Below are 27,852 nucleotides of genomic sequence, written 5' to 3' on the forward strand. Positions count from 1 at the left end.
CATGTACTGTTTTGGCTTTTGGTATATTATCAACTACTGTTAAATCCTTGTACTTATTTTTGTATCGGAATCTTGGTGTGCCTTCTTCCCTGCTGAGTATTTTGGATAATTATATAGGGTGACGTTATACTCCGAATCTTAGCCGCTTATATTATATGTGTGACATATCATTTATTTAGAATTATTTATTTAAATGGGGTGTTACAATGATTTCATTCCTATACAATATTTTGAATAAAAATAAATAATATTAAATAATATATTAGATATGTATAAATATAATTAATTAACATTTTTATAAGGTAAAAATAAAGTATGTATAAATTAAAAATAAAAGCATAAAAATTTTATACCAGAGTACTGTGTATATAGTTAATGAAGAAATATTATAAAAAACATTTTTATTTTTATTTAATATAAAAATATTAATGAAGAAAATCGTCAAACATGTTCCTTATTTATACTTAAAACTTAGTCTTCTTTATTTTTTACAGATATTATATATATATATATAATTATTTTTATTTAGTATTTCATTCTTTTAAAAAACTATAATCATAAAGAAAATGGAATCAATCGTGAAAGTTTGGTAAAAAATAAGTTAAAACAATCCAACTTAATCATATGTCATTAAAAGTATTAAAAAAACTATTTAGATCAATTTTATATACATTTTATGAATTCAACATACAATGGCTATATTTTACCCTCTATCAGTGTATTTTGTTTTTTTGTCATATAATTAACTCCTTAAAAAATTGACAATAAAAATAATTATTATTTAATTTTAAAAATATTTTATTAACAATATAAATAATTTTATGAATTTATAAAATTATCAACATTATTCATAATATAAAGGAGCGAAGAATCATTTTAAAATTATGTAAACTTGAATTTTAAAAGAAAAAAGAAATACAAGCATCATATCTAGTAGAACTAGTTGAAGGGTTGAAAAGCAAAATACCCTACAACTATTACCTATTACTACTATTATTATTTGTAATCCTTTGATACTCATGAGAAACCCTTATCAACATGTAGTATGAGAGGTCAAAGGCCTGAGAAAATAAGGAACATCCCAAGCATAGGAGAAGCTGACACTAGCAAAATCCTTCAAAGGATTGCCATTGATAAGAAGGCAAGAGTCCCCTTGAAGGGCAAGAATTGATGGACTAACAATTTCTGTAGTCTGAAACCCTTGGCATAACAATTTTATTTGACTTTGTGCGCAATTACAATTGTTTGTCACAACTACATTCTACTCAGGCTTTCCAAGTATTGTTCTCCCACTTTTTGTTGTCGCAATGTTGATGTTGTTCAAGTTACAATAACTGGACCCTGCAAAGTTAATGCAGCAAGCACATGCATAAAGAGAGAATAATGGTGATATAAAAACATAGAAGTTAATGATAGTTAAAACTATCTTTCTTGATTTTTTTTTCTTTATTTTAAAGTGTCATTTTGTATAAATTTCAAAGAAAGTTGGAGTTTTGGGGGTGACAATGACATACCCAATCACCCTCCAACTGTGACGATAACAAGACAAAGAAAATTTATGAAATATGTTAAATGAAATAAAATATATCTCTAGTAACAAGACTAAGAAAGATAATGCAAATGAGGTACTTCAAGGTTGTCATCATTCTTGGTGAGTGACCGGTAGGACTTTTCTCTAATGAAACAAAAACAAATCCTTAAAATAAGATAGTTTCATATGATTTATGTTGTTCATATTTAAAGAAGTTTTGATTGACAAGAAAATATAAATACTAATTTTCCATAATTATGAATATTAATTGGAAAATTAATATAAATCAACTCACCTAAAAACTTATAAATACAATTAATATAATAAAAATATTTAAATTAAAATTAAAATTAAATTAATAAATAATATTAATTATATGTATTTATTACTTTTGTTGTTATTGTGAACCTCCACGGTATGATAAGATATAGTCAATATAATGTAAATATTAATTGTCCAGAAATATAAGATATCAATTAAAAAATTAATATAAATGCATTTAATTATGGAATGATAAATGTAATTAATTTAATAAAAATATATGCAATTAAACTTAAAATAATTAATAAAATTAATTATTCGTATTTAGTATTTACTTTTTTTGTTATTTTATCCCTATCAAGTTTGTATCAAGTTTGCATTAATACTAATGAGATGATTCAACATGATGAGACAATTCAAGATTGAACTGATTTGATGATTCCAACTGATGAGACGTCTGAGACATTGCCTGGTGCATTTTTTATGTTAGCATTTTAATGATATTTAATGCTCCAAATATTTATAACTTAAATTGTTTATTTTATGTATTAAAAGAAATGAACAAGCAACAATGTTAAAAGTGATGCTAAATAATCAACTCAAAATCAAAATATCTAATAAGTAAATTATGTCTTGAAATCAAAATTTTTTGGAATTTTCAACGGTCATTTTTATCTCTTTACATAGATATATTTTGTTTGCACTATGAGACTAATTTGAATATAGAAATATTTTCTTTTCATATCAAAGAGTTTCAGGAAAGAATAATCTAAAGATTGCCTTGAAGATTGAATTAGAATATTTCTCTTAGTAGTACGAAGATGTTGAGATGAAATCAATGGAGAAATGCAAATACAGAAAGTATAAAGAAAAGCCAATAAAGAGAAGATATAGAAAAGGAGAAACGAAAACGAAAAGCTTTGTAGATCCAATCAAATCATTCCTTTGTTAAACATCCAAAATCAAGATGTTAATAAGTATTAGTGAGGAATCAATTTATTCTGTTTTGATGAAGCCTTCAATGCTCATATATTCTATAGCTATAAATAAAGATCAAGCTAAAGAAGAAAATAACTAGCTAGTGTAAAAAAAAGAAGAAAAAATTATGAGAGATATATAATAAGAGAAAGAAAGAAAAAGAGATATAAGAGAAAGACTGAGATTACATCGTCTATAATTATCATCTAGCTATAAATAGTGGTTGTGTCATAAGCCATTGTAATATTTTTCACTTTGTGAGAGTGATTTCTTTATTATCATGAGAGTTCCTAAATTCAAGGGTAGGTTAAAAAGGTTAATACTTGGAAAAATATGGACTGGTTTGTGTACTTGTATAACCTAGAAATGTTTGTATACTCGTAATTAGGAGAGTTTTGTATATTTGTAACCTAGGAATATTTGTCAACTCATTCTAATTAGATTTTATTTTATTAGTGGAACCTCTTAAGTTGTATGCTTAAGGAAGAATTGGATGTAACCTGTGAGTTTCGGTGAACTAGTATAACATATCATTTTATACTTTATCTATTTGCTTTATAGTGTTTCATCTTATTTCATACAAAGAGATTCTAAGGCTCTATTCAAAACCCCCTTTTAGAGCCTACTGCATCATCGTTAACATCCTCTTATCTTTTAGGTTAGCAGGGAATGATCCAAGGGATAAACATAGACTTCATTTGTTTGTTCCTATGATTAATATATTACTATGATCTCATTCAAACTCATCGGAGCATTAAAGGGAGGCCCATTATTCAAACAATGCAGTGCTCTCATGCATCAACTTATTTTGGAAATTCAGATATATATGTGAGTTTGAGTTCAACATAATGATCGACTAGGATAAAATTTTTTTAAAATAATATTGTAGCACTAGAAAGAAAAATTGGATGCATTATAATAATATAGGGACTAGACATGAACAAAATAAAAAAGATCAACATAGCAAAATCCTTCAAACGATTACCATAGGTAAGGAGGCAAATGTCCCCTTAAATGGAAACAATTGATGGACTAGCACTTTTTGTAGGCTTAAACCCTTGGCACGCCAACCTTATTTGGCTTTGTGTTCAATTACAATTGTTTGTCACAACTACATTCCACTAAGGCATACCAAGTATTTTTCTCCCCCTTTTTGTAGTCCCAATGTTGATGTTGTACAAGTTACAATGACTAACCCCTGAAAAATAATGGACAAAGAGAGAATCAAGGTGATACCAAAAGCATAGAAATTTAGAACAGTTAAAACTAAATTTCTCTTGTTTTTCTTTTTTATTTAACGTGTCATCACATAGGTATTTTAAAGAAAGTTAGGAATTTTTGGAGTTAACAAAAATTACTTATTTTCTTAACCAAAATACGTAAATCGAGTTGGAGTTTGAAAAAACAAAACAAAACATTTCATACCTTGATTTCCTCGTATCTTCATAATAGTAAACAAAACTTGAAACCTATGAGATCAACAAACTTGATGATGAGCCCCTAACCCCTGACCTCAAAGTAAAGTTTCTTCACCTTCCTTCTATTACTTAGATTAGTTTTAAATAAAACCTAGAACTCATGTTTGTGTTTTGTGTTTTGTATGTTTAGTAGTGGCACCTTCCCTTTGAGGTTTTCACCTTTTTAGAAGAATGAAGGCCAAAGAACAAATTAAATGTGTAAGTAATGAAATGGTTGCATTAGCCAATCATAGAGCTACATCTAGTTTTTATATTGGGTCACTCAATCATAGAGCTACATCTAGTTCACCTAGACAACCTAAGTATGGTTTACAACCTAAGTATGGTTTTCAATTATATAGCTTGGTCGTAAGTGAACTCAACAAGTTTATTTGTCCGTACAATCTGTTGATTTCACTTGACTTCAGTGAAATCAGTCGATTGAAAAATAATTCAACTAATTGAATATATTCATACCTAAGTATACATAACAAGCCTTTAACTTATTAAAAATCTTTTTGACAGATTTAGAAGGGCACACCAAGACTTAAAATACATCTAACCTATGTCATATAGTCTACGAATATAGTACAACATATAAATGTCATAATCTTCACTTCATTTACAGATTTAGCAAACAAGAAACTCGTTCATCAATCCATCTTCATCAATTCTTCATCCACCTCATGTGAACTCATGCTTTGCTTCATCAAATCTATGCACCAAGGTCACTTTTGCTAACACAATGGTGAGGATTGTTAGTTTTGAAGCTTCCAAGATACTCTCACTTACTACATGAAAACTATTACAAGAAAGTATCAAGCTAAGAGATGGAAGAACACCTCAGGCTCTTCAACCTCTTGGTGTTTTTTCACCCTTATGGAAAGTGTTTCTTTGACTTGTGTATGCAAGTCTTGGATCATTTTTGCTTTGGCTTGTCCATTTTCACTCCCACTCCCTAATGTTTTGGACTATAATGCACCTTAACATTTCTCCTAAAGTCCTATTAACCACCTCAATTTGGCCATCACTTTGGAGTGATAAGTTATAGAAAAGAAAAAATCACATCAATTTTGAGTCCATAACTTATGCAACTATAGTGTATCAGTTAAGAAAATTACATTTAACAATATTTTGGATGTAAATAATATCAAATTTATGATGAGAAATTACATTCAAGCTTATTTTCAACAACATAATTGATGTAGCCATGAATTCTATGTGGAGTGAGTGTGTGGGGACAACATCAAATAAAATTTGGCTCTGACACTTTAGAACAAGAAGTTGAAATATCATATCCAGTCCATTTAGCCGCCCTAAAAAATAAGCAAGCACATAAACTATAATATGCGAAACTAAAGGCCATCACTCATTTAAAGTTAGATGAATTTATGATGCAACTCAAAACCAACAACAAATGTATCCTTATTTTCTAACTTTACACACTTGCTCGCTTTAAAAGAGCTAGATCCATAATATTATGTCTAACCATCAAACAAATTGAATTAAAATTACAAGCTCATGCAAGAACTTACAAAACATAATTTTGCAAATTTCCTTTAGTTTTAAGGTTATCAACATCTCAATCAAATTGTTGCTTCCAAGATACTAGAAGTGCTTCATCCTTGATCAGGAAAATTAACACATTGAACATTGAACACTAAACATTATGGTAGGTGATTCTCAAGGGATTTTCTACTTCTAATCAACATCATCCCTTAATCCCAAATCACCCTCACACCAACAACCTCACACAAAAACAAATTAAAACCTAAACATAACCATTTCTAAAATAGAACAAATCAACAAGTGCAAAGACCCATATAAAAAGTGAAAAGTGAAGTTAATATGAAAAGTGGAAGAAAACAAGTGAGTTCTACAAATTGCTCAAGCTTTAAGTTGAGTTGATCCGAATGAGGGAAATGATGAAAATGGCCTCCACCACCACGAACCTTCCCCTCATGAGCATTCCATCGAATAGGTTCTACGTGGGGGGAGCACTAGTCCACAACCATTTAAGGCCTCACACGGTGCTCACGAACAATGATGACTTCGTCGCAGACGACATCACCGGAGGTGAGCGGTGGTAGAGGAGGTTGTCACAAAAGTGGGTGGCGTGGTGGTTGTCGTCGAGGGCCATGACGCAGATGTCACGAAAGATCTCTCTATGGTCGAAGACAAACTGGAGGAGAAAAAAGAGATAGCCATAGCGGTAACGGTAGGGCTTGAGGTTAGGGATGTTGTTGGGGTGGAGTGTAGGTGGACAAGGTGGTGTTGTTGGTGTCGCACATGTTTGAGAAAGAATGTGAGTTCCTCCAAGGTCTGGGCGAGGAGGAAGTGACGACCAACGCCTATTTTTATGAACTTGGGTTAGAGCTTCAAAGCTAGGAGACGCTTGATGATGTTGGTGATTTTGGAGGGTCGGGATCGAGGGAGTAGCAAACGACGAGGGTTTTGGCAAAGAGGTCATTCAAAAAGAAATTTTTAACATTCAATTTTTTTGACATTTTATTTATTTAACATCTGTATATAAATTTCATAGGAAAGTTATGTCATCATTTACATCCTTATGTAAATTCCATATGAAAGTTATGGCATTATTTACATATGGATTTTACATATGAAAAGATTACATACGTAAAAAAATTCGTATGTAATATGATTTTACATATGAGTACAAATTCATATATAAAATCCGTATGTAAACCTTCAATTATCTATAGTTTTTATTTTGTATGTAATTATCCATAGATAATTTTAACTTTTTTTTGTAGTGTAATGAGAACAAGGCTTAACAACCCCTTACACCCAAATGTAACCCAAAGATGCATGTCACAATTCCACCGTTCCATAAATCAATTTACAATCATTTCTCAAGACACAATCATGTAATATCAAGAAAATGGTTTAGCATCCCTCACACCAAAAACCCAACATTCTTATACCACAAGGATAAAAACTTCCTATCTCATATAAAAGACATTAATCACATAAAACTATCAATCATAAACACAAGGTGTAGCTCCCCTTACATGAAATTCTTGAAATAAGATCACCTTCGCTTGCTCTACCCTCCTTTGATCTCAATCCAATGTTTCCTCACAAAATTCTACAGTCCCTCTTTTCCTTTTTTTTCCCAAAACTTACATTCCCCTTACTCTCCCTATACTTTCTTCTTAATTTTTTTTTCTGACTTAACTTTCTAACTATTCAATTGCCCAAATAAAATATTAACTTTATTTTGGTTTTAACTATTCTGCACTAACTCTCTTCTTACATTCTCATTACTTAGTCTTAACTATAGTGTCTGTGTCTAGATACAATGTATCTGCCTCAACCTTTCACCTCTAGGTGTGTCACACATTTACTAAAAAAATATCTATAATTTTTTCCTTTTTTCTCGAGACAGAATTTGAACACACAACCCCATATATTCAAGCAACTCCCCAAACCTTATCAACCATTGCAACTTTCTTGTCATTCCACACAAATAGTAACATTAAAATGCATCCACACATTTAATGCATCAAGGAAAAATAACAAAATATATATTCTAAACATGACAAATAAAATGCTAAGTTGTTTTTCACGTTCAAGCATACACCTAGGCAGTCCTAAGAAATTGTAAAAGAATATATAAAAAAATATTTGTTCCAAGTGCACACATAAAGAATCAAACCCATGGTCATCCATCCCTTAAAAAGGCTCTAACCAATTGTGCTACTTCACACCCTTGTTTATGACCTAGCACATCAATTCAATTAATATTTATGCATCCAATTATCCCTTAGAATAATAATTATTTTCCTGGGTCTTATAGCTAGCCTTGACCATGGTTATGACTTTTGTCACTTTGTCTTATAACAGTGCACATAACAGAGCAAACCTTGCATTGGCATTTAATTCAGCTTTGTATCTCAAACCTTTATCCCACGTGCTTCTAGGAAGCATTTTTCCTCCATCACTAAGTGTCAACACCCAATTTCGTCCGGCTAAATAAAAAATAGAATAAATAATAATAATTTGTTTTTTTCAAAAAAAGTATAAAAAAATAAAAGATAAATAAAAAAATAAATAAGTTTTCTCTTTGGTTTTTTGCTTTGTCTAAATAATAATAATAACAGGATAATAATAATAATAATAAATAAATAAATAAAAAGAAAAAAACTTTGTTTTAATCTTGTATGTATTTTCTTTTGAGGCTTTGTTTCTATTTTAGCCCAAAATACTCTATACACCCACACCGTTTTTCTTGCAACTAATGGTAGCCCAAAATTTAATTTTCGCACCCCCACTCTTTGCTTTGTCGTTTCTGCTCCATATTAAGAAGTTAGTCTAATAATTAGAAACAAAATATGTTCTAATATTTAGAATTATTTACTCTGATTTTGTGCTCTGATTTTCATGACACCTCCTTTTCCAGATGAGGAAAATATTAATATGTTTCTCAAGAATATCTTTTTTGTAACTATAATTAATCTGTCCTGATCACGTTTGATTTTGTGCTCTGATTTTATGACACCTTTTTTTTTTTTCAGATAGAGAAAGTAGTAATATAATTTAAAACAATATCTCTTTTACTAATTAAAATTAATTTTGCTAATCACGTTTGATTTTGTGTTTTGCTTTTTTATATGATTTGGTTCTCATTTTGTAATAATTTTAAGACCAGTTCTTACCTTTTAAAATTCGTTGTAATTAAAGCAGACCTTTATTACGAGATTACATTAGATTTATAATGTTGTGTATATAAACCTATCAGAAAAAAACAAGAAGAAATGAATTGTTTTCTCTCTCAAAAATTTCTAGAGCCCCATCTCACTCTAAGTACACATTCTCTTTTAACCCTCGCACATGAAAAAACCCACTCACCATCAATCGCCAGCCCCACGTGCTTCTTAGTGTTCCAACGCAACTATTGTAAGTCTGATCTCCCGTTCAGGTTTGCAAAATTAATTTTTTTTATTGTGTTATGCAATATTTTCTCGAGATGTGTTTTTGATCTTGGTTGATTTTGATGTTTTCACTATTTCTTTTTGATATGGAAAAACATTACTATCAAGCTTTTTGGGTTGAATAGTTTTATAATTAAGGTTTTGTTGATTGCTTTGGGTTGTGAACATTGTTGCATGAATAAGTGAGAGATATCATGTTTTGACATTGTATGAATATGTTGTGCCATATTTTTTTCATGTTAAGGTTTGTAAAACTTTTTCATAATAAAATAATATGTTTAATCCTAAATGTTATTTCCTAATCTTTTATTTATTTATTTTCCTAATGTTTTCATAAATTGTGGATATATAACAGTCACATTTTGTTGGGTATCAATGTCTTATTTCGAAAGTTTTTTTTAAAGGAAGTAATAACAAATAAATAATTTAAATACCCTTTTAACTTTTAAAATGTATAAGTGCTCGTGTGATCGCTCGCGTCAACTTAGTACTTAATACCTTCGCTTTTCTATAAGATTACTAAAAATACAAAATTTTCAAATATTAAAAAAGAGTGATATCAACATCTTCGAACAAATTGTTTTCAAAAATTCTTTTTCATAAAGAACTACGTGACCCTGATTCTCCATTATGAATGGAGATACGTAGGAGCAAGGAGTAATCCTTGTCGGACCCAAAAAACAAAAAAATCTTTTTTCGTTTCCTTTGTTTTTCTTTGTTATCTTTATTTTTTTATTTTTTATTTATTAATTTATTTAATTTATTATTTTTTTTAAAAAATAAATATTTAAAGGAGACCACATCAATTTGTATTTTAATTAAAGGTACCGTTTTAGGATGGACGCTGTAGGGTGCTAACACCTTCCCTACGCGTAATTAACTCCCGTACCCCCAATCTCTGTTTTCATAGACCTTGCTCTTTTTGTATGGTTTTCCATAGTTTCTTATAATAACTATGGTGGCGACTCCAAACTCTTTTTTACAAAAAATTTGTTTTTTTGGTTCGTCATCCCGTCGCGATTTCGGTTGTGATAGATGGCGACTCCACTGGGGACTTTAGAGAGTTAGGCCATTTAATTAAATATATAAAATTGACGTGGTTGTTTCAAATTGTTTTTTATTGTTTTTTTTATTTTTTTTTCTCTCTTTTCTTTTTCATTCTTTTTTTTCATCTTATATTTTTGTTTGTTTTATTTTATTTTATTTTATTTCTCATTATTTATTATTATTGTGTATATTTTTGTTAATTTTGGATGATTTTATTTTTTATTTTTTTATTTATTATTGTTAATATTACTTTATTCTTATGCTTGAATTTTGAATCCTAGGATAAATGACTTTATTATATATATATTTGTTTGTTTTTTTTTCTCTGTTTGTCTACAGGAAGGGGTTTGGGTATGCATTATCCTCCCTTCACACACACACTATGTGCATGACATGAGTGGGGCCCTATACCCGGGTCTGAGTAACTTTAGAAGTAGAGGGGATTGTATAGCAGTGTCACAGTGGATGTACTTCCCAAGTGGTCATTGTGAGAACCCCAGCTAGAGTTTGTTTGCTTCATTGGTACTTCCACCTCTTGTTGTTTACCAACTGTCGTGGGAAATGCCATGAAGTCGGCCATAGCTCTAGTGACCTTGATATTTAGGTATTAGAAAACCATCCTAGTAAGCGCATGTATTTTACCTTAGACCCATTAGGCGCCAAACCTTTGTTAAGGCACAAAGTGAGATATACACGTTTTTTATTCCTCAGTTTATTTTATTTTATTATTTATTTATTTATTTATTTATTTTCTTTCCTCTTGATTTTTGTTTTAGTAATAAAATCATGCATAACATATTATTGCATCCATATAGTTATGTTTTCCCATATCATCTCATCATGTTTATTTAATTTTAGGTCCAAAATTATAAAGTTGTGATTAAGTTTAAAAAGAAAAGGCAAATTAACATGGAATTTATAGTAGGGGGCAGTTAGATTTTGATATTTTGAAGAAGAAATTATCCTTTAGGGTTGTAGAAAGTAATTTGAGTAATTTGAGAACGTGATAACTAGGGTTAGAGATTAAGTTTTCTTTCTAACACATTGATTTATGAGCTTTTTAGAGGGTGGGTTTGTGTGGACTCTTTTCCATGTCAATTTCTATTACTCATAACTTTCTAATTTCTTAATAAAATAAACGATTTGCATTATGTTTTTCCTTCCTTTTCTTTTTCTTATCTTTTTTTTTGTTTAATAAAAATAATAGAGCAAAAATAATAAAAATAAATACGGCAAGGCCAAGGCACCCTTATAGGACGCGAGCAAATAGTAAAAACATGAAGGACTGGGAAACTGTACAAGAGACAATAAAAGCAGATATCAATCAGTTAAAGGATCAAGTAGGTCAAATCTTGGAGGCCTTGAAGTCCTTAAGGGTTTCAGGAGAAGCTTCATCAGCAAAGGGTGAGAAAAGCACTCACGACACTCCTTTTGCTTTTCCAACGTACGGATTGCCATCGAGTTACACCCTACCTGTTGGAGATTATTCAGATGCTGAACATGCTTCCTTCTCATTCCCAATCAATACTCCAAGAAATGAAGTGACTACCTTTGCAGAACCACGAGTGACTATAATACCCAAGCCTTTAAACACATTTGTCGATGATGACTCTTTGGGCAAGATTACACCACACCCTACTATGCAAGTCGTATCCGTTGATGTTGAGGGAACCAAAACTAAGTTGGAAATTTTAGAAGAACGACTACGAGCTATTGAGGGTTTATAGGAAACTATGGTTTTCCATAGTTTCCTATAATAACTATGGTGGCGACTCCAAACTCTTTTTTACAAAAATTTTGTTTTTTTGGTTCATCATCCCGTCGCGATTTCGGTTGTGAGACTAAGCAATGTGGGAATCTCATTATTTATGATGTTTGTCATATCAAAATTGATTATTGTTAAGAATGACATCTTCTTCTTCCACAAATAATATTGCTCTTCTTTGAAAGGTGGTAGATAGAATTTATTTTTTATTTGTTCTTTATGTTGTCTACAAGGATCTATCCTCTAGTTCTATTAATAACTACCCCAAAGGTTGGCTTTAACACCACTTGTTGGTGCAAATTGGCTCTAGAAGGGGTGGTTAAATAGATCCTATAAAATTTTGATAATCTTTTCACGTAGATATATTATAACAAATATAATTAAAGTAAGGAGCAAGGAAGAGAAGAATGCGCATAAGGATTTATACTAGTCTCCTGAGCCATTAATTAAGAAATTCACTAATCAACACCTTTGACTTGCATAAGAGTTAACCTCTCCAGGTATCACGAGTCACTCCTCAAGTACGAGTTTAACCTCTCTTAGGGTCACGAGTACAAATCTCTCCAAGTTACAACGAGTACCAACCTCTCCAAGTATCCATTCTCAATGTCCGTATAAGATCAAGAACCTCTCCATTAAGATCAAATGATAATCTCTCACGCAAGAGACTCACAATAAATCCACATGGTTCACTTCACACAATAAAGGATTTTTAATGGCTTTGCTCAACCTAATATCAATCTCTAACAAAGATAGATACAACAATATAACTCTTGGAGTGTTTATCTCTATTTATTTTCTCTTCAAAAATGATTTTGAAAGTTTTTTAGCGCTAAACATTTTCTCTCTTTTCTCTTCCCATTCTTCTTCATCCATCTCTTGATGTATATAATTGCATTTGTATCACTTGACCGTTGATATAGAGTTAATTTTGTACATCTTCATATCTTTTGATATCTTCAAATATTATATGCCATTCTTCACTTTGGAAGTTTTTGATAATCAATCAAAGTGTATTGCTACCTATGAAATATCAACACTTTCCTTTTCAGCAATTTAATAATTGGTATTTCAAATATTATAACGTTGTGTCTTCAATCATATGGAGATTATCTTGTAGTCTTCAATCTACAGAATCTATTTCCTATCTCGTGATTGGTAGATTTTCATATGACAATATTTTAGAATAATCAATCAGATAGGAATTCAAAATACTTCCTTATCGGGATAATTAAATATATGTTCAACATTCTGGATATTCTTCAAATAAATCTCCACAAATATCTTTAATTATTCTTCATTTTTTTATTTTGTATTTAATCAGAATATCTTCAAATAATGTTGAGACTTGCTATGTGATTCTCTTTATCATCTTGATCATCAGCTTCAACATTTAGATTCCTTTGATCAATTCGCAACCAATCTTCATCGCCTTATGATTAGATATAACTATCTCACGTCATTCTGAACTTGATTTGGTTGATCAATTTGATACATGTTAAGTACTTTGACTTTTGACTCGTGTAGTCATCCTTCCATTAAGGTTCTCTAATAGAAGTATTTTTCTAATAGATGTTTCAAGGTTAAGCTTCATGATTTTTAACTTTGACTCGTTTGATGACTTTGCCTCATCTGCCAAAGATACTCGTTGGATGCCTTTTTGTGCTAGTGTTAACTGATTTAACATCATGTTGACTCGTCTAATAGATATTCTTCTAGTATCCTTTGTGTGACTTTTGCATTGACCTGTCCAATGCATTATATTGACTTGTTCTATTGCTTTTGACTCGTCTAATTACTTTTTTTTACTATTTGAGTCATTTGGTTCTTATGTTATGATATGTAGTATTGAGTCATCTAACGTATTCAATTTAACTCAATTCGTTTGACACTTGTGTAGAACCTGAATCATCAGATGGTTTGGTCATCTAATCCAACCTTCTACTCGTCTAACTAGTTGTTTCAATTGAGCTCGTCTAGGCATTTCTTTTTCATGAACATGTTCTCTATTGCATTGTATTTTCCTATCCATACATATATATATATATATGTATATACATATATATATATATATATATATGTATATATAAATATATATGTATATACATATATATATATATATATATATATGTGTGTGTGTGTGTGTGTGTGTGTATGTATTCAACACAAGAGTTTTCTAATGGTGTTTCCAGTATCTAATGATAGTAGTTCCTACCACCATGGTCGGAAGAATTTTGAGATTCAAAAACCTTTCTCCTAAGTTTATTGGGCCATATAAGATCCTTAGGAAGATTGGAGCAGTAGCTTATGGGATTGGTTTACCACCTCATTTGTCCAACTTGCATAATGTGTTTTATGTTTCCTAGTTAAGGAAGTGTTAGGCAGATGAAAGTTGAGAAGATCTTCCTATTTAAGCAAGACCACTTAAGGTTGTTGATCAGGAGACCAAACAATTAAGAGGTTAGGAGATATGCTTGGTAAAAAAAATTTGGGATGAGAAAGTGGGTTATGTAACCTTGGAATTGGAAGATAAGATGAAAAGGGTGTATTGTTATTTGTTTTCCTGGTACATACAACTTCGAGGGTGAAAATTTATTTTTGTTGGGGAGAATGTATAGACCAAAGGAATGGAGTTGATAGAGGACTATCTCTTGAACATATATAAGAAGAACTTGAGGAAGAACGTTTGCAATTCAAATAATTTATGATAAGGTCAAAGATCAAAACATGTCTCCTTCAAGCTTACATTTTTCAATGATGGAGGAAACCTAAAGAACATGAAGATTATGAGCACATTTGAAGAATAAAGAGGGTCATAGAGTGTGGCAGCAATGAGAGTCAAAGAGAATAGAGAAACTATGATCTAGGGAGAGGAATTGAGTGTTGAAAGGAAGTTTGGAGTGGAGACAAGGATTGAAGCCTTAGGGACAAGGAAGAATCACTAGGGTTGCGTTTGGAATGAGGAAACTAGGTAAGGAGAGTTGTTCTATGTGATTTTATATTTGAATGATTAAATGTCATGGATTGTTATTGTCTAGATGCCTAATTTTCTTTTCATCTATGCTAATTTTCGTAGTTTTTGAGTTTCTGCCTAGAAACCGCCTAGCGGCTATGAAGGTCTGCCAAGCGACTCAACTGATTTTCACTTTATTTTCTGGGTTCTGAGATGAAATGCCTAGTGACGATAAAGAACCACTAGATGACGCGAATTTGAACCATGCGTTATTGCATTTTTTTGGTTTTTGTGATATGCTTGAAAGTAGTACTATCTAACTTCTACAATATGCTTCTGTAGCTCTTGCCTATAGGTTTGATTTCGTGTCATGATTGTAATGGGTTTTGAGTAACAACGAGTAACATTTTTAATGGACAATTGGCTACATATGAATAATAATTTTGTGTTTGTGGATGCAAATTATATGCTTGTAGGTACTCTATACTTATACATTAAGCACTTATACATTAAGCACTCATACATGAGCTACTTAATGTGTGTAAGGTTTGAAAGTTTGTGGAGCTTGGAATGCTTTAGGAAATGCAGGAAGAGGGAGCATTGATTTTGTTCGGTGGGAGCTATCTAAATTTGACTAGTGAAAGGGCTTTCCAAAAGGTTGGAACTTACACAAAAGTTTCCACTTATAGGTGCTAAAAAAACCCAGAAGACATAAATATTATTAATTGTTCAGTGGAATTACAAGACATGCTTGCTATTAGTTGGTTTGCATGAAAATCGACTTTCTATTATGGTACTATTTTCTATGTTGATTGTAGTGAGCTTTCTGTCGTCTTAGCTTCTGAAGGACTCTCATAGAATTCTTGATCGACATTATTTGATGCTAGAAGCTTGTGAATTAAATTTTGTGTTTAAAGAGGACTATAATGACCTTGGAAGACTAGGTTTAGGTAGTTGTTTGCTTGGAGGCCTGCCAGATTGGCTTGTTGCTTATGCGACTCGCCTTGGATGTGCCTTCATTTGTCTTGATACTTTTTTTTTCTATTTTTGTGGTTGTTGTGCATCAATTTTTCGTAACATATATTCTATGGTGAAGGTGAGATTTATCAATTTGAACGAACAAAACTTCCTAAAGAAATTCTAAAGCATAATCTGGAAGAAAAAAGAAAATATTTTTCAGATATATATCTTCAAGTTGAAAAGAGAGATATCGAAGTTCAGGTATGCTCTTTGTCTGTCTACATTCTTTTGCATACATTATTTTCATGAGATGATGTTTGTAATATTATATTCTCATTTTTCCTTCTAATATTTTCCATTTATCCCACTTTTTGTATGACTCGGGCTGAGGGTGTTTATAACCAAAGGCTTCAGAATCTTGCTCACTCTTGATAAGGTGACTATCCACCCTTATAACTATGTTTACCTTTTCTCATTATTATACTTTTTTAATGTTGATAAGAATAAAACACTTTGCATGTAAACCTGATTATAAAGGAGAAATGGTGAAAACAATGTTTAAGGCTGGGGCTTTTTGATAATCGATAACTAAGTTGATACTAGTGTTACATAGAAGTTGTGCATCATAAGGTCATTTCTAGATGGTCAATATTGTTATATCTTCTTCATAGTAAATCAATCATTTGATCGTTTCTAAATGGTCAATAATGTTATATCTTATGTAAGAAATCAAGCATTTCGCCAAATTGCAACCCTTTGTTTTTTGAACTTGATTAGTGTCACGTATTTCACCACCTCTACCTTCTCTGTAATTTTTTTAAAAGCCATCTTACTAGCTCAACAAATAAATGATATATTTACATCAACTCTCGTTTTATTATACTTTTATTATCCATAGTATAAAATAATACCTTTAAATTTACTTTTAGTTATTATTTTTAATTTTTGTACACTTATTACATAGACTTAATTATAAACTTCATCGTTAAAAAAATTCTAGAAAAAGAATCATTGTCGTAGCAGGCACATGCATGCAATTAGAAGGCCACATGGATGGAATGATTTCATACATCAAGTTTCTTTTTATTCTCCGAAAGTTTCCTATTTACCTATTGATGAATGTAGAGCATGCCTCTATGTGTCACTCTTAATAGATTTATTATGATTATGTTATTACTTTATGATTGTGTGTGAGATATTTCAGTGTTTTTTGGATGCAAATTTTATGGTTTTAGGTAGTTTGTACCGTATTTTTTTTGTATAAGTGTTTAGTATCTTTTAAAAAAAAATACTAACATAGAAATGGAGTAATATTAAAGTAAGGGAAGGTAAACCCAAAGGAAATCTTTTTATGGCACAAATGCATGTATGAACATGAATGAAACATAAACTATCCAACATAACATTCTCATATAGCGATTGATGTCAAGTTTGCTATTTTTCTTGGAGTTAACCCAGGGTATTTATATACTTTATAAATAACAGACAAGTGTTTTTCTACCTTGTACAGACTGTGTCAACAACAAATAAACCTTCTCAAATTTAGTTCTTAAGATTGATGATGAGTCATTATTTTCCCTTATTCCACTGCCTTTTTGTGCTCATCTTGAGGGTTGTTTAATGCTTAATTGTCTTCTGTTAGTGCATTTTCCTCAATTGGGCTTCATTGGGCCATTTTTTCGAAGTTTGAGTAGTTTGAAATTAATTGGTCTAATCTCTACTTATAATTATTTTTAGGTATTTTGTGGAGCAAATTTTGGAGCTTGGACACTAATCTTAAGATGAAGAGAGAGTTTCCACATCATTGTCATGTCTACGCCACGCCATTTAGCTTGTCCACGTCACTAGGCCCCCATTTTTAGTCCATAGTGGCATTTTTTGTAATTATGAGTGGCAGACTGGCAGTTTTATAAATATGTAGAAATGGTGATGTGACCACGAGTTTTAGGTCATCTTTCTCATGGGCAGCCACCATCTTCTCCCCCACACTCCATTTTTACGTTTTTAGAGAGCACCAAATTGGAATTTTCGTTTTCCTCTCATTTTCCACACTTTTGGAGTGTTTTTTAGCATTTTGCACACTGTTTCAATCCGTTTTCTTCATGACCAAAGAAAAATCTAACAATTGAATAAGGACATCCTTAAAATCTTACAAAGAAAAAGACACATAGTTGTACACAAAAAGGAACTTATTGTAGTCATTGATATTGTGGTGTTGAAATGACATTTAAAATTTTGTTTCGTAGTGTAATTCAACATTGAGTTGGCCAACCAAATAATGAAAATTAATAGTGTATTAGAAATATGGTAATTTTTAGTTTGGTAGAATCTAATAAATTCCTCATTAGCAAACAATAATGATAAAATAAATCACTGCATTTATGTTCAGCAGTAATCAGCTTTATTTTTCAAACTTTTTGGACCAAATATAAAGTCCATAGTAAAATACTTGTTTAGGGAAACAATAATGGATTTCTACCAACATGGAATGTCACTACCTTAACTGAATTTCCCTCTCGTAGTAATTGTTTTCCTATTTCAAACTTCTTGTACAAAATAAATTCCAGTGTGACATAGTTTTTTGGGATACAACTAATGCTTTTTTGTGACCATGCAATGTCATTAGGTTATTTAGTTCATTATGTTATAAATTTCATGCACGTTAGACAAGCCCATAATGGTAAAAACATATCTAGAATTACCTTTAGCACTAACTACCTTTTTGTTTTAGACTTTTTGTATAATATAAAATCCAGAGATTCTTCTTTACAAGCTAGATTCTTCTTTACGACACCAATAATGCTTTTCTGCCAACATAAAATGTCATTGGATTTTTTGGTTGACTTTGTTTTAAGTTGAGTGCACATGAACCAACTATAAAATTATAAAAATAGTAACTGGACTTTCCTTCAGCATTAACAGCCTTCATCTTTCAAACTTTTTGTACAAAGAAAAGGTTTGCGATGTCATATTTGGTTAAATTTAATTGAGCATGTATAGATGTGGGAAGCATGAATGGGTGAATGTTCGTGCATTTGGATGAGTGGGTCGTGTTTCTTGTGCTTTCGATTTTTCGTAGGTGAAGAAATTTGAATTCTGCACATGAATCTTTGTTGCTCCACTAGGCGATAGATAAGCATCACCAGGGCATTTCATACATAGCATTTCATAATCCTAAGTTATTATGAAAATAGATCACTAGGGCATCACACTTATGCATGCAGACAAACAAAAACCTACAACCTACCCTATGTCTAAGTTGTCTGAATTTCGTGCATTTCTTCTGATACTGATTCTGATTTTGATTATGATATTGATTCTGAGTTTGACTCAATGATGTTGTACCAGTTGATTTAGATATTACACAGCCAGAACGCACTAACCATGTTGCAAGAAGTACATATGCATCTGATTTTCATGTTGAGTTACGGGCTGTGGAACCACTTTTCCCCTCCAATAGGTTCCTACTATCAGCCAACACCCAACACTCCAAAGTTAGAAGCTCTACTAGACAACCTTAAGTATGTATACTTGGAGGATGAGGAGAGACTACTTGTGATCATATCTACCTCCCTCACTGTTGAACAAGAGTAGAGATTGTTGCAAGTGCTCAGGAAGCACATGAAGGCTATTGGGTGGAGATTGGCTAACATTCCTGGTAGTAGCCCATCCAAGTGCATGCACAAGATATTATTGGAGGATGGAACCAAGCTAGTGAGACAGACACAGAGGTGACTCAACCCTGTCATCCTTGATGTTGTAAAGAAGGAGGTGACCAAGCTTCTACAAGTTAGGATCATCTACCCTATTTGAGACAATTAGTGGGTCAGCCCTATCAATGTTGTACCAAAAAAAACAAGCCTTACTATAGTGAAGAATTAAAGGGATGAGTTGATCCCAACCAAGGTGCAAAACAGTTGGAGAGTTTGCATCGACTACAGGAGGCTCAATCAAGCAACCAAGAAAGACCACTTCCCCTTGCCATTTATTGACTAGATGCTTGAGTGCTTAGCAAGTAAATCTCATTATTAATTTCTTGATAGTTTTCCTGTTATTTTCAAATTCATATTGCACCTGAGGATCAGGAAAAAACCACATTCACCTGCCCCTTTGGCACTTTTACCTAAAGGAAGATGCCTTTTGGCCAATGCAATGTCCTTGGCACATTCCAGCGGTGCATGCTTAGCATATTGAATGATTTTCTTGAAAATTACATAGAGGTGTTTATGGATGATTTTACTGTGTATGGATCGTCTTTTGATGCATGTTTAGATAGCTTAGATAGAGTTCTAAATAGGTGCATCCAAACTAACCTTGTTCTAAATTTTTAGAAGTTCCAATTTCATGGTAGAACAGGGTATAGTTTTGGCGCATATCATTTCAAGTAAGGGCATAAAAGTAGACCCAACCAAGAATTTTGTTATTTCATAGTTACCTTACCCCTCTTTTGTTTGAGAGATTCGTTATTTTCTTTGCCATTTAAGGTTTTACAAGCGCTTTATCCAGGACTTTAGCAAGAGGGCCCTCCCACTATCCAAGTTGTTGTAGAAAGATGTTAACTTCATCTTCGATGAAGGATGCTATGTATCAAATTAGGCCTTGGAAGTTGTCTTAGCACAAAAGATTGATAAGAAGCCCTAATTCATCTACTATGCCTTTAGGACGTTAGATGCTGCCTAAGGGAACTTCACCACGACAGAGAAAGAACTTCTTCCAATTGTTTCTGCCCTTGAGAAGTTTAGATCATATTTTTTTGGTTCTCGTGTCGTTGTTTTTACTAATCATGCATCTCTAATGTTTCTATTAAAGAAGGCGTAGTGGAAGCCTAAGTTGATTAGATGGATGCTTTGGCTCTAAGAGTTTGATTTGGAGATCTGTGATAGGAGCAGAGTATAGAATTTGGTTGTAGACCATTTAAGCATCATAAAGAGGTTTGCTGATGATGCTTCACTGATCGGGGATGACTTTCCCGATGAAAGTTTGTTGCCACTCTTTGCTTCTTCCACTCACCAAAGCTCAATGTGATAAACTCAAGAGCAATGCTAAGTATTATATTTGGGATGACCCATATTTGTGGAAGTTGTGCAGTGACCGAGTTACCAGGATGATGAACGTCCTTGATGGAGAAATGGAAGGAAATCCATGGAGGGCAGCAAGAAGGAGATGAAATGCAGCGGAATTGATGATAAATCCATAGGATCCTCTCGGTAATGGAGGTTTTTGGTGAAGATGAAGAGTAGAAGTGGTGCTATGGTATGGAAGGTGGCTAGAGGAGATGAAGGAGAAGGATAGCCATGTATGCTCTCAAATTAATAAAAGTGTGGAGTGATCTCAACACTAGCATCTAGTAACAAATTCAAGAGTAACCATTATGAATGGTATGATGCAACGCATTGAATGGAATGTCACTATGAATGGTATGATGCAACGCATTACTACTATGCTTATGCAACCTAGAACTATAAGTAGAATATGTATTCATGGTGATAAAAAGAACTTAGAAACCTTAACAAATGGTGAAAGAAGAAACCAAGCACAAGTAGACCTCCAGGTTAAGCGAGGTGAGTCTAAAAGACTTCTTAAGTACCAAGGCCAATCCTTTCCAAGATGTACTTGCAAAAGGTTTCAAAGATCACACAATTTTCTAAGGCTAAGTAAATAGAATCACTTGAGACACTAAGCACAAACAAACACAAACAAGACTCAAAGAAAAGAAAAGATTAACACTAAAAACGGACCCCTAAATGGCAAAAATTTAGAAACTTTGGTCTCACAAATTTAAACCACTAAGTGTCTAACTATGCGGCCTAAAATCAAGGTGGGAAAGCACTTAGAACTTTCAACACACTCACTTACTAAAAACGATGCACTATAGAATGAAAAAGGTTCTACTTAGGAGATGGGATTGAACACCTTTGGTTCCCTGAGACACCAAAGTAGGCCACAGATACAATTGAGAACTTGAAAGCAATTTTGATTCACTAATTTGTTACTCAAAATGAAGCAACCTCAAGCCACTTAATATCTCAAATTTTGATGCCTAAAAGAGGCTTCAAAATGGTACCAAATAAGATGTGCCAAAAAGAAGTACAAAGTATAAAGAAATAAAGCCAAAAATAAGAAATAATGCCACTCCAAATGTGCTGCCAAAGTGGTGCCAATTTGCACAAAATCAAGAGCCAAGAGCTTGGCTTGTAGCCTCATTTTGATTTGAACAAAGACCACCACCAAGTAAGGCACTTGTAAGCACCTTAGGCTACCAAAATGAAGTATAAAACAACAACTATAGTCTCGGTTTTAAGGCCAAAACAGCCACCAAACCTGCACCAAAAAAACAAAACAGCAAGAAAACTATACCAAGCAATGGAGTTAACACACACACTCTCAAATGAATAGTTCCAAAACTATCAATAGGTGAGGAAAAGGATAAGAACACAAGCTAAAATTCTACTTCAATATCCACCACCTAAGATGCTACCAAATCATAGGAACCATTCTAAACTTCATAGCATCATCAATCACAACCAATAACCAAGAGTCAAGTATATGAACCCAAACAAAGGAGAAAACAAGAAAAGCTAATTAGAAATGCTAAACCAAAAGAGAATTGAAATGAAACATGATTAGAAGGAGATTCAAGAAGTGACAAGCAAGAAGTTAAAGGTTGGAAAATAAAAGCAAGCATCACAAAAGGAACCTAGAAATGCACTAGAATAGATAAAAGAAAAATAACAAAAAATAGCAAACAAAAGTGCTCAACATATGGCTGAAGTACTCATTGCAAAGCGGTAGCAAATGAAATAATGAATTAACTTCAAAGCAAATCAATAATGAAGCAATATAGAGCTCATACACAAGCCAAAATTCAAGTGAAAACGAGCACTAAAAACACACAAACACGCACAAAACAACAATGGAACACTGAATTTCGAAAACTGTAGTGACAGAAAACGGAAACATAAGCCTCAACTTGCACGATTTTTCATTTTTTTTGTACTCAACATTTTTGAATGATTCTTTTTTTGCATTTTTCTTCTAGATGTTAGCTAAATAAGGAAAAAATCAGATCGAATTTTGGTGCACTAAGTTACTCACAATAAATCAAAAATAGAGACCGTGCGTGTAGTGATTTACTGGAAAACAGAGGAAAATTGGAGCAGAGTTGCTCTCTAAAATTGGAGAAGATGTTCTATGGAAAGCATTGTTAAAGAACTTGACTATGAACTAAAATCAAGCATGAACATAGAGAACTTCTTAGACACCCAAAAACATGAATCCAATCTGTGAAATGGATGAAAAATAGTGAGAATTCAGGCCTTAAACATCCACACACCACCATGAAGGATCATAGTGTTTTTGTTGTGAGATGTGGCTCGAAAAATCAACCAAAGAAAACAGTAAGGAATTTAAACAGTGGAAATTTTGAATTAAAAACAAACAAACCATAGAACATGACTTAAACATAACTGGAATGATAAAATGCAAAGAAAAATTGAATTCACTGAATAAAAATGAATAAAACTCAAAGAACCAAAGAACAAGTGCTGGAAAACGAATTTGCACCAATGAAGCAAGGAGTACTACAAGATGAATCAATGGAGATTCATGTAGCCTCAATGACAAATGGTGTAAAGCAACAAAATCATGAAGAAAACAACAAAAACTAGAAGAAAAATAGTGGAGAAGAAGAACAACACAAAAATTAACAACAAAACACAAGCATGAACCAAGAACCTTACCCAAACCAAGAGGATGGATGCACCAAAGGCTTGGATGGCTCTGATACCAATTGATGGACGTCCTTGATGGAGAAATGGAAGGAAATCCATGGAGGACAACAAAAAGGAGATGAAATGCAGCAAAATTGATGATAAATCCATAGGATACTATCGACAATGGAGGTTTTTGGTGAAGATGAAGAGTAGAAGTCGTGCTATGGTATGGAAGGTGGCTAGAGGAGATGAAGGAGAAGGATAGCCATGTATACTCTCAAATTAATAAAAATATGGAATGATCTCAACAGTAGCATCTATTAGCAAATTCAAGAGTAACCATTACAATAGTTGAATGGCTCTATTTATGGGCACATGGCCGGCCAAATGAGAAGCCAATGCAACAAAGATGTAATGCAAATGTAGCTTGGAGGAGAAGCTTGATTGGAGACCATGTGATGTAGGAGATGAGTCTTGATGATGCTAAGTGGCATGTCACACTCTCCTTGCCCAAGTCACACGCTCCATGCTACCATCACATTCTCCTTGATTGGTTCATGCTTTGCTTGCATCCAAGTGTAGAGAGAGCTAAGGATTCTCGGCCAAAAGAGCAAATTGGCCTCGGTCCAATTGTTTCAAAATGTGCTAACTTATTTTATTGAAAGCAAAGCCTAAAGAATGGCCCAATTTAAATATAATCTATGGCCTTCCATGCATCAACTCATATTTTGTAGATTTATTTGGCCCATATGAATAAAGTGAAAAGCCCATGATTGACTTGATCATCTTGTGAGAGGACCATATGGATCTTCTTCATCATGCTTCTAGGAATTGGGCCTCGAGGTGGGCTTAGACTTGTTGATGCATTTGGGCTTAGGCTTATTGGGATCATATCACAGGAGATGCATTCCGGACCATGAGATTGACTCGGTCCTTCATTTTGTGTCATTCATCTATACCTGGTGGTCAGCTTGGCACACAAAGGACAACTCATAAGGTGCTAGATTGTGGGTTTTACTGGTCCACCATCTTCAAGGATGCATGGAGGATTTATAGCACATGTGAGCAATACCAACGAGCAAGAATGGCCATTTCTTGAAGACAATAGATGCCTTAACAACCCATGTTGTTTTATGAGGTCTTTGATGTTTGGGGTATAGATTTCACGGGCCCTTTCCTTGTCTTTTTTGGTTTCACTTACATCTTGCTTGATTATGATTATGTTTCAAAATGGATGGAAATTAAAGCCACAAGAACTAATGATGCTTGGGTTGTTGTTGACTTTGCCATGTCTCACATATTTTGCAGGTTTGGAATTCCCAAAGCTATCATCACTGATCAGGGCACCCATGGGGACTTTGCTTTGGAAGTGTGGGAATGTGCACAAAATATCTACACCATATCACCCCAAACTAATGGACACGTTGAGATCTCAAACAGAGAGATTAAGCAGATCTGGGAGAAGATTGTACAGCCCAACCAAAAAGAATGGAGCAACAAACTTGAGGATGCTCTTTGGGCTCACAGGACAGCTTATAAGGCACCTGTAGGGATGTCTCCCTATTGGGTTATCTTTGGTAAGTCATGCCACCTACTAGTGGAGAGCACCGAGCCTACTACACTGTGAAATCATGTAACTTCTCACTCGATCAAGTTGGGGAAGAAAGGTAGCTGCAATTGCATGAGTTCGATGATATTCGTCTAGAAGCATATGAGAACTCTATGTTCTACAAAGATAAGACTAAGAGATTCCATGATAGCTCCATAGTTAGGAAGGAGTTTGTTGGTTGTCAGCAACCCTACTTTGGTGGATATTGTTATGGAGGAGACTTCCCTACTTGATCCCACTTGTGTTTCACTATGATCCAGGGAGTTTTCTTTCTCCTTCCTTACATTCATTGCACTTGTTCAGGTCCATCTACTACGTTTTGATTATCTGATCTTGTGTTTGAGCCACATTGACACAATGTGTACTTTAAGTGTGGGAAGGAGTCTGTTGTTTGTTTCTTGTTTGTTAATTTGTGTTAAGTTTTTATTTTTTTTCTTTCAATTGATGTGTTTTATGGAACATTGAAAAAAAATTGCTTTATTTTTCCTCTTTTGAACACTTACTTCAATCTTGGAGGATGAGTTGTTGGTTGTTTTGTGGACTAATATCCTTGCTTTTTCATTATATGTCAAGTTATTCTTAGTTATTTTACCCGGTATGGCATTTTTGTAATCCTACACCTCATAATGATATTTTTGTAAATAAGTGCAACGATGGTGATGTGACCACGAGTTTTAGCGGGGTTAGGGTTTTTGGGACAACTTTCTTCTTCCCCATTCTGTTTTGGCACGTTTTCGAGAGCCTCCATTGGAGACCCATTGAAGAAACAACAATTATTCACGTTTTTGTTCGTATTAGAGCATTACCTAGCCTAGGGTTTCATATTTTGGTTTGATTATTTTCCATTTTGACTCAGTGTCTCACTTTCCATGAATAATATTCATTTTGCATTGATGTGTTGCTCCATTTCTATGGCTTGCTAAGTTTTTTGTATTGATTCCTTGAAGAAATAAAATAAGACCATGAGGTTGTTGTTTTGTAGTGCATTTTTGTTCCAGTTTGCTCTTCATCTTGTTCAATTCATGCTTATTTGAATGAATACGAAATTTAGTGATGCTTAATCATGGTTTAACGTTTTCTGCACTTTTATAGCCCCTTATTCATGCTTACTGAGTTTTGGTTCTGTCATAGTTGCATAATCTGTGTGTGACAAGTTGAATGATGTGTGCTCTGCATAATTGCCCAATGAACTCGTGTTAATCTTTGCGTAGATGGTTAATTTCGAGTTTCATAAGAGTAAAGTGGATAGAATAATTATTTTTGTAACCTATGATTGGAGGAATTTCATTGAAATCAAGGAATCAATACGTTTCAGACTTGTTTAATTAATTTTCGCAATTACCTTTTCTTAATTTTGTGTTGGAATTCGAATTTGAATCTGCCAAACCAACACACCACCCCCTTTTGAGAGGATGGTGTTGCACCAACAACATGAACTCAATGTGTCTCAAGATGCACATCACACCTTTTGCAATGAGAAGCTCAATGATTAGGATGGCCAAATCCGTGGCCTTCATGATCTGCTGACTTCATTCTAGACAAAAAATAATCCCAAGGATGATTAAGTGTGTTGGCCTTTAGGATCATGTGTTCCATTCATTTTGTTGTGTTGCTTCGTTATGTGTTCTGTAGTTTTTCAATCGATTGATTTTTAATTCAGTTTGTTGATTATATCATTTTTTATGTTTTCTTCTCTATTTCTGTTTTTGTTGCAATGTATCGTGTGCTATGATTAATGACAAATTATCCTTTGTTTGTATTCTTAATTTCTTTACTTTTGTTTGATGAATCCAAATTAAATTGGAACATTAAAATTGGAATTTAAAGGAACACATTGTAAGACTCAGGAAAATTTTAGAAAATGCCAAATTTAAAGAAAATGCCAAATTACATTTTAGATGGAACACATTGTAAGACTCGAGAAAATTAAATATAAATAAATATTTAATTATCAATAATTGGGCGATTGGAGATAAATTTAAAGGAATTAAATGGTCAATCATAACAAAGCAACAATGATAGTATAAGTGGTTGAGCGTGTTGAGTGGTGTTGAGAGGTTTTGGGTTTGAATACTGCGTATGCCAATAGTGTGTTATTGATTTTATTTTATTTTTGGAAATATGCATAAACATATGGTGTGCCCTTGTATTGGTTTATGTGCATGAAATAGCATGAAACATGTGATGGCTTGATGGTTGTGCATATGCTTGGAAATTGCGTGGATGTGAATTTAAATATTGGCAACGCTAAATAGTTCTTCTTTTCACGTGGTATTACTTTTGTTAAGTTGTTGAGAACTACAAAAAACTGTAGCTGATTTTAGGGAAGCTAGAGAGGTAATTAAGTGGACAGAAACTTCCATGTAATGGCATTTGATGGCCATTAATCCTTAATTCCGTTTTTTTATTATTTTAATTATTTTTAGGGCTGAAAAGGGTAGAGGAAGGGGTGAATTATTGAGAGGAAAGAGCAAACAATTTGTGTGGTTGAGTAGGGAGAGTTGGGTGAGCACAAGGTCTGATCTAAGGAGAGGATAGAGGACTGTTTTGTGTGAGCACTAGGAGTGCTTTTGGTGGCGGAAAATCCAAGTAAGAGGAGTTGTACTTCATGTTTTCATTTAATT

At 33.0% G+C, this 27,852-nt stretch overlaps 1 protein-coding gene and 1 pseudogene across 1 annotated transcript; one reads left to right on the forward strand and one right to left on the reverse strand.

Moving 5' to 3' along the window:
- Positions 1–1,033: 1,033 nt before the first annotated feature.
- On the reverse strand, positions 1,034–1,646 carry LOC146886836 (protein TAPETUM DETERMINANT 1-like; annotated as a pseudogene).
- A 23,096-nt stretch (positions 1,647–24,742) lies between these two features.
- On the forward strand, positions 24,743–25,246 carry LOC146886837 (uncharacterized). The gene has a single exon (XM_085671896.1). The coding sequence runs from the start codon at positions 24,743–24,745 to the stop codon at positions 25,244–25,246; it is 504 nt and encodes a 167-aa protein (XP_085528022.1).
- The last annotated feature ends 2,606 nt before the right edge of the window (positions 25,247–27,852 follow it).

The sequence above is a fragment of the Vigna unguiculata genome, chromosome 4, assembly GCF_037176805.1.
Source record: "Vigna unguiculata cultivar grain cowpea cultivar isolate G323 ecotype 2 chromosome 4, ASM3717680v1, whole genome shotgun sequence".
Lineage (NCBI taxonomy): Eukaryota > Viridiplantae > Streptophyta > Magnoliopsida > Fabales > Fabaceae > Vigna > Vigna unguiculata.

What these genes read in the sequence shown, in the direction of transcription:
- LOC146886837 (XM_085671896.1), top strand. Translation starts at nt 24,743, where the DNA reads ATGTTGTTTTATGAGGTCTTTGATGTTTGGGGTATAGATTTCACGGGC.